This window comes from Euprymna scolopes, chromosome 39 (assembly GCF_053919585.1).
Source record: "Euprymna scolopes isolate OS-2025 chromosome 39, ASM5391958v1, whole genome shotgun sequence".
Taxonomy (NCBI): Eukaryota; Metazoa; Mollusca; class Cephalopoda; order Sepiida; family Sepiolidae; genus Euprymna; species Euprymna scolopes.
The window spans coordinates 81,030,749-81,038,663 of record NC_136520.1 but is presented as its reverse complement, the minus strand read 5'-3'; the positions used below and the strand labels follow the sequence as shown (position 1 = coordinate 81,038,663).

The 7,915-nt window shown below is 38.7% G+C and overlaps 3 protein-coding genes across 3 annotated transcripts; all 3 read left to right on the top strand.

Annotated features, from left to right (window-relative positions):
- Positions 1-2,135: 2,135 nt before the first annotated feature.
- On the top strand, positions 2,136-2,936 carry LOC145263934 (uncharacterized). The gene has a single exon (XM_080121007.1). The coding sequence runs from the start codon at positions 2,136-2,138 to the stop codon at positions 2,934-2,936; it is 801 nt and encodes a 266-aa protein (XP_079977133.1).
- A 1,272-nt stretch (positions 2,937-4,208) lies between these two features.
- Positions 4,209-5,729, top strand: LOC145263932 (uncharacterized). Its single transcript, XM_080121006.1, has one exon. The coding sequence runs from the start codon at positions 4,209-4,211 to the stop codon at positions 5,727-5,729; it is 1,521 nt and encodes a 506-aa protein (XP_079977132.1).
- Positions 5,730-6,175: 446 nt separating this feature from the next.
- LOC145263931 (uncharacterized) lies at positions 6,176-7,228 on the top strand. The gene has a single exon (XM_080121005.1). It carries the CDS (start codon positions 6,176-6,178, stop codon positions 7,226-7,228), a length of 1,053 nt encoding a protein of 350 aa, XP_079977131.1.
- Positions 7,229-7,915: the final 687 nt, after the last annotated feature.

Here is a 7,915-nt window from a genome sequence, read left to right as displayed (position 1 = left end):
TTTGGCCTTTGAGAACTCTACCAAACTCCACCGACAATTTTGGGTCTAAACACTTGAAATTTTAGATATAGATTCATTGTACATGGATCTAGCTTAATAACTTTATTTGAGCTCAAAACAATAAATTTTAAGGGGTCATAATAGGGGTCAAAGTTAAAAAAATTGACCACTTTTTTTTTTTGCTCAACATACATCTCCAAATACCCGGGCAACGTCGGGCACCCATGCTAGTATATCTATAAAAGTGAAAGTGCCTGTCTGTCTGTCTGTGTATCTGTGTGTCTACGTGTGTACATTTCTCTACACAATAACTCTGTCAATTTTAAGTCTACAGACTCGAAATTTGATATACAGGGTACTGAGATTTTGGAAAATCGATGTGATCGGTTTTCGGCCAAAAAGTTTGCGATTAAGGGGTCAAAGTTCAAGGATTTGAGCTTTGAGAACTCTACCAAACTCCTCCGACAATTATGGGTCTAAAGGTAAATTTTCAGATTAGGTCCACTTCCACATTCTTCTTCATCATTCGGCCGAATGAATGTCCGGCCTTTTTATTCCAGCTGAAGCATTGGAACCTTTATCGTTATCGGGCGAATCGCCCACAATGGACCTTACTTTCATTGGACCAGTCAAGAAGGAGTTCGTGCTTCATATTTGGATCTCAAGAACATTATCTTCACACCAGTGAAAAAACACCTAACACCGTATAACGGCTAACTACCCGCCATTTGGCAGAAGCTAAAGAGGTGCACCCTTTTGCAACCACGGACTCATTCACTTTCTCTTCAATAAAATATTATTTGGAATTTAAGGTGAGCCTTTCGTTGTTTTCCTTCTGTCTCTTTCATTCTGCCAAGGGCAAAAAACGTGTAAGAGAAATCTTACATCGTTTTTATTGCAAAAGGATATCGTTTTATTACAAAAGATATTTAGTGTTAAAGATCTCCTTTTCCCTTTCTGCTTAAATGTTTTAATATCGTGTTTTTTTTTTTTTTTCAATAAAAAAAAAAAAATGCATTCCCCTCCTTTAATATGTCGCTTTAAAAGTAAAATTAATTATATTCCATTGTATTAAATGGTACGGTCGACAGAAGATCAATTTAAAAATAATAATAATAAATGTGTCACATTTAATTGTAACGGCCGTTTGAGACCGGAAAAGGAAAAAAAAAAAAAAAAGAAAAAAAAAAAAAGAAATATATATATATATTTAATCATAATAATGTGCTTTTATTTACAATTTATTTCATATCTATATATCTATAAAAGTGAACGTGTCTGTCTGTCTGTCTGTCTGTGTACATTTCCCTACGCAATAACTCTGTCAATTTTTAGTCTATAGACTCGAAATTTGAAATACCGGGTACTGAGATTTGGGAAAATCGATGTGACGGGGGTCAGCCAGAAATTTGGCTGTTAAGGGGTCAAATTTCAACTATTTGACCTTTAAGAACTCTACCAAACTCCTCCGACAATTTTGGGTCTAGACACTTGAAATTTTAGATATAGGTTCCTTGAACCTGGATCTAACTTAATAAAGTGATTTGAGCCCGAAATTATAAATATTAAGGGGTCATAATAGGGGTCAAATTAAAAAAAAATTTACTCTTTTTTTTTTTTGCTCAGCATACACCTCCAAACACCCGGGCAACGCCGGGCTGAAATGCTAGTTAACAATAATATTGAGGAAAGAACCTACGTTCATTGATTTAAATAAGAATGTATTCATGTTGAATAAGTTGTTGTCTGAGCGCCATTATGTTCCTCGTGGTTTTTTTAAGTTACAACTTTAGATTCATTTGACGTGTTTACCGTGTGAGCCATTTCCCCTTTCTTTAGATATGGCTAGCACTAATCTACTTGGTCGAATTGAGGCCAAGAAATTCCGAATAAGTGCCATGTTAGATTGGATAAGTGAAAATCGAAGTGGACACTATACTAAAAAAATTCCTCAGACTTGGATAAATATATGTCTGAGATAGATGAATTGGTAGACCAATTAATTTTTAAGTCTCCCAATGAGGAAAGATTAAATATTTGTCGCGATTTTGAAACCTTTAAGGCAGAAGTTCACGACAGACTGGCTGAGTTTCAGCCAGAGATCGAAAGATCTAAAAAATATTGTTCCAATGAAAATGGAACTCGAGTGTCCGTCCTTTAATGGAGATTCTATTCAAAATAAATTTGAATTCCGTGGCTTCCTTAGGAAGTTCGAATTCTGCACAGCAAATATGAATGATGCTGATAAACTATTATTGTTGAAATCGAAGTTGACGGGACAGGCGTTTAACGTTATTTCTGGAATGGATGTAACCCATGGAAATTACAACGTAGCCTTAGAGTGTCTGAAGGAGAAATATTTGAATCCTTCAGAAATTCTTAATTTAATATTTGAGGACATTATTCCTCAACCTGAGAAATCTGCATCGTGGGAGGATCTTCGAATCCTTCTAGAGCGAGTTAAACTTGATTTAACGGAGATGGATAATTCATTTGGTACTGGTTTTCTTGTTGATAAATCCACTTCTGGACGATTAATTGCTCACATTCTCTTCGCAAAATTTCCCAATGACGTTCGCCGAGAAGTTATGAATAAATCTTGCGAACGATTTCCATCTCTCCAGTCCATTTTGTCACTTACGTTCGATATTTTAGACATTATGGTGGCGTCGCCATTAAGCGCGCCCAAGCGGGAAAATTTCCCGCCAAAGATATCGCCACCTTTGGGTGATAGAACCCTCGTGGCTAAAAATTCTGACACTAAACAATTTAAGTTGTCCCAAAGTGGCAACACATCCAAACAGTTCGTCAATAATGGTGAAAGTAAAACATGTAAATTATGTCAGGCGAATGGTCACCTGACTAAGAATTGCTCTATATTTCCGAGCTCGGAGTCCAAAATAATTAGAGCCAGAGAATTAAAATTATGCCTCTGATGCCTCGGTGAGCACTCGGAGTCCTCATGCAAGGGGATTAAGGGGTTTCCTTATTCTTGCAAAAATTGTGGTTCGAAAAACCATTATACATTGATGTGTCCTAAAGGCTGTAAGCCCTTTGTGGGACGTACGTCTCTATCAGATCAAACACATTGTATCAGTCCTGTAATCAAGATATCCATGATGATTAAGAGGCGCCCGGTCTATTTTTTCTGTCTGATAGATACGGGTAGCCAAAAATCCTTCTTTTCCAGAATAATTCTGGATCGTTTGAATCACTGCCATAATTTAAATACTGAGATGGTAAAAATGCCCGTCAATACCCTGGTGGGGGCTAAGTCCTTACTTCTTTCTAAGCTGAAGGTGTCCCTAAAATTGGGAGATCAGCAGCCCTTCAACCATTCTGCTTTGTTTGCTGAAGGGTTGAAATTAACATTTCACGTAAACAGGTTCGACGAAATTACGTCGAATATAATTAAAAAGGGGTATAAGCTTTGCCCCGGATATTCCAAACTTAATGGATCTAATATTTTCGGCATCATTGGCCTGGATCTCATTCCTAGCATTTGTAATCTCAGTGTAATAAAGTGCTTGGGAGGGTCCGCTTGGAAGCTTCCCAATTACATAATTCCCTTCGGTGAAGGGTCAAGTTTTTTAAATCATAATGATGAAGCTGTGGGAAAGTTGACAGTTTTTAATCAAGTTGTAAAAACACTACCTAAATGTCAGTCTTATTTGATTGACAGCGTGTTGAAGCCAATAGCCTCTTATGAGGATGTGCTTCTACCTTTCCTGGACGAGCCCGTAGTAGAGCGGGGAGTGGAAAAGTTTTTTTCGCTAGAGTCTATTGGTATCGATGATGCCAACCAGTTGACTTTAAATGACGAAGAAAAGATTGAAGCTTTCAGGGAGGCTATCGAGCTTAAAGATGGCAAATATTACGTCGAGCTACCTTGGGATACCAACAAACTTCACAAAGTAGAGTCTAACTACGTGGCCTCATTGCAAATAATGCATCGAGTGGCTCAGTCCTTGGAAAATCAAGGACTATATAAAGACTATTTGCGTGTCTTCAAGGAATATGAGGACTGCGGAATCGTGGAATCTTTCTACATTCCCCCTTGAAGTTACGAGAATTACATTTGGATTCCTCATAGACCAGTAATCAAAGAAGGTCAAGGTATAACCACGAAAATCCGTCCGGTTTTCAATTGTTCATTGAAACGTAAGGGTAGCGTTTCGATCAACGACGCCGTGTATGCAGGTGTCAACATGACTGCTTTATTGCTGGACATCCTTATAGCTTTCCGAAAGGAAAAATATGTTCTCTTGGGGGATTTGCGCAAGGCTTATTTACAGATAAGATTGAAATCCATTGAAGATAAAAACATTTGTTTTTTCCTCAAGGTAGACGGCAAACTGTGCGCCTACCGATTTACTACTATTATATTTGGGTTCAATGCCAGCCCTTTTATATTAAGCTTCATACTTAAATATCATATCAAAAAATACGAGACAGACTTAGCTTCAAGTACGATTTCCAACAAATTCTACGTCGACAATTTAGTCACTACGAATAGTGACTGTGCCGCTCTGACTCATGTATATGAGAAGGTACGTGAAAGACTCGGTGAAGCCGGGTTTGAACTCCAATCTTGCAACTCCAATTGCGAGAGTATACAAAATAAAATGTTGGAAGACGGAACTATTACGTCTCCTTCCCCCACCTATGAAAGGGTGCTGGGGTATCATTATTCAGTCCAAAGAGATACCATTAAACTACCTCCACAGGTAATAGATGGCAATGCCAATACCAAACGCAAGATATTATCGCTGATTTTAAGTGTGTATGATCCATTATCACTGCTTCTTCCTGTGACTGTTATAATAAGCCAAATGTGGAAGAAAAAGCTGTCTTGGGATCAAACAATCCCTGAAGAGATTAAAGTCTCGTGGCAAGCTCACGCCTACGAGCTGAATAGTATAGAGGACCTTGAGTTTCCTAGATGTGCCATACTATCGGAATCCCCTGTTGAACTTATTTGTTTTAGCGACGCTTCTAAGCTCGCTTATGGGTTTTCTTTATACGCGAAGCAAGGAGCTCAGTGTTCCTTGATCTTCGCTAAGGCTAGAGTAGCTCCAATCAAAGGGAAATCTCTACCTGTTTTGGAACTGTTAGCTATATTTCTGGCGGTTAAGGTCATTCCTCAGGTTCTGCGAGCTTTAACGCTCACCAATATCAAGTCATTCTTTCTTGTGTCAGACGCACAAGTAGCCCTGTCTTGGGTATTGAATGGGAAGGCCGCAAAGAAAAACATATTTGTTGAAAATCGTGTGTCGGACATTAACAGAGCCATTGAGGAAATTAACCTCAAACATGGGGTAAAACCTAAATTTCGATATGTACCTTCGTTGGATAATCCAGCGGATCTTTTGACCAGAGGTATCACTGTTTCTAAGTTTAAACAAATTTTCAAATTTTGGACATGCGGACCAGAGTGGCTTAATCAAGAAAAAATATGCTGGCCCTCGTCCCCGTTGCCCTGTCTTAGCAACGGTAACAGAAAAGTGGTATCATGCATGTTCTCTGATGGAACTGCTTCTGACAAAATTCATTTGCCAATTGAAGTATCTGATTATTCCTCCTTGAATAAGGCAATTAATGTTTTAGAAAAAGTTATAAGATTTGGTGATAAATTGCGTCATCGAAAAACTGACACAGTCCAGAGAGCTAAATGTTGCTCTTCTCGCACATGCAAAGGGAAGCATTTCCCACTGAAATTGTTTATTTAAAGCAACCTTCTAATAAGGCTGCTCCCCCTAGAGTCACGGCCCTTGGGTTATTCCTAGATGAGGAAGGACTGATACGAACTCAGGGACGTATTCAGAACTCCGATGTTTTCCCATATGAACTAAAATTTCCCATATTGTTAGGGAAAAATACCCATCTGACCAAATTGGTCATCATGGAGTCTCACCAGAATTGTTGCCATATGGGAGCAAATTCAACCCTTAGCAAAGTAAGGCTATCCGGGTTTTGGATCCCTCAAGGGAGGCAAGCGGTGAAGTCTGTTCTCCGCGACTGTGTTATATGTAAGAGAATCAATTCTCTACCATATAAAGCGCCCTCCGGGTCTCAATTGCCTTCTGATAGAGTGAATTTTGTCCGACCCTTCAAGTGTGTAGGGGTGGATTTTACTGGACATTTTTTTGTCAAAAACAACAATGAGGATGTCAAAATGTACATCCTACTGTTCACGTGCATGAGTTTACGTGCAATCCATTTAGAGTTGGTATCAAACATGTGCGCACGCTCTTTCTTGTTGGCCTTCATTAGGTTTACCAATTTATTTGGCGTACCAACTCACATGTATTCCGATAATACTAAATCTTTCTTAGCGTCGGGCATCATCTTATCGGACATATTTGAGTCTGATGAGTTTAGAGACCACTTCAAATCTACTACTATCATTCATCATACGATCCCCCTATATTCTGCATGGCATGGTGGAGTATGGGAAAGATTAATCAAAACTGTTAAACAATGTCTGTCCAAGTTATTGGGTAGAAGAAGGGTTGGTCATTTTGAATTCCTAACCGCCCTGTCAGATGTTCAAAAGGCCATAAATGACAGGCCACTAACATTTCTTTCAGCTTCGGATAGAAGTCTGGAAATTTTGACCCCCAATCATTTTTTGCAAACGGGATATCATCCCCGCCTGCTTATCAATCTTGGTGGTTCAGAGGACCTTTGTCCTGAACCTCCAAAGAGAAATTCATTAATATATTCCCTTGAATTAAGGGACGAATTCGTCAATAAATTTAAATGGATTTGGCACAATGATTACTTGCTCTCTATAAGAGAAGTAGACGCCCACATTACAGGAAATGACTCCTCAAAAATATCTGAGGGTGAAGTTGTTCTTGTCAGGGCTCCTAATAAGTCCCGGCCCTTTTGGGGGTTAGGTAAAGTTGTAAAACTATTGGTCGGAAAGGACAACCGTGTTCGCTCAGTCTCGGTGCTGAAGGACGGGGGTGTCCAAATTCATTCTTTGAAAAATATTTATCCTTTAGAGGTTAAAAATAATTCTGAACCTGCTTTAGCAGAATTTACAGAAGAAGGTGGCCCCTTCTTTTGCCCTACATGTTCAGTCGCCAACGATGGAACAAATCCCATGGTGTGTTGCGACTCGTGCAATGAGTGGTATCATTTTAGCTGTGTCGGAGTCGACCAGCAAGACACCATTGGGGAATTGGTGTGTCCGAATTGTACGGACCAAGTGTCGAGTTAAATCTTGTGATATTAATTCTCTAGGATTGATCGCGACAGTTTAGATGCGTCAACTCCTTCAAATTAAAAGCAATTTTGTAGGGTTTGGATAAACCAACCCAAGTTCTAATAATTCATAATAAAAATTAAGGCTTGTTATAGCCTATAAATTCATAAATTCAAGGTTCATTATTAAGGATCTTCATAGCCTAATAATTCATACATAAAAGACGCGTTATGGCCTAAAGAGATAGTTGTAAGTTCAGATTGGCAACAGACACTCACATTGATACATTGCTGTTATTGTGTTAATTTTAAGTCCTACGGGACCCAAATCCTTTCATTGTAATAATATGTTCAATAAGCGACAATCATCATTCACTTAAAAATAAAAAAGAAATGAATATCCATTTCTTTTTCTTCCTTTCTTTGGCAGAGTGTTAGAAATTTCAGGAACAGGAAGGCGTGTCTTATTCCGCTCACGCGATTGTATTCTGCCAATGAGATTGCATGCACGTATACATTTTGTCGCGCCAGGTTTTGGCGCCAATTTTAATTAAATTCCAGATTCCATGTGGTGGCGTGGAAAGAAACACCTATGGGTATTTCGCTCTCGGTTCAATTATGAACCGAGTTCTACATAATTCTCATTCTAGTAAAGAATGAATTGATGTGCCTGAGGCAACCTGTTTCTTTGAACAATATTCTT

Bases quoted from the DNA above. Each gene is read 5' to 3' on its own strand.
- LOC145263934 (XM_080121007.1), top strand. From the start codon at position 2,136: ATGGAACTCGAGTGTCCGTCCTTTAATGGAGATTCTATTCAAAATAAA.
- LOC145263932 (XM_080121006.1), top strand. From the start codon at position 4,209: ATGACTGCTTTATTGCTGGACATCCTTATAGCTTTCCGAAAGGAAAAA.
- LOC145263931 (XM_080121005.1), top strand. From the start codon at position 6,176: ATGTACATCCTACTGTTCACGTGCATGAGTTTACGTGCAATCCATTTA.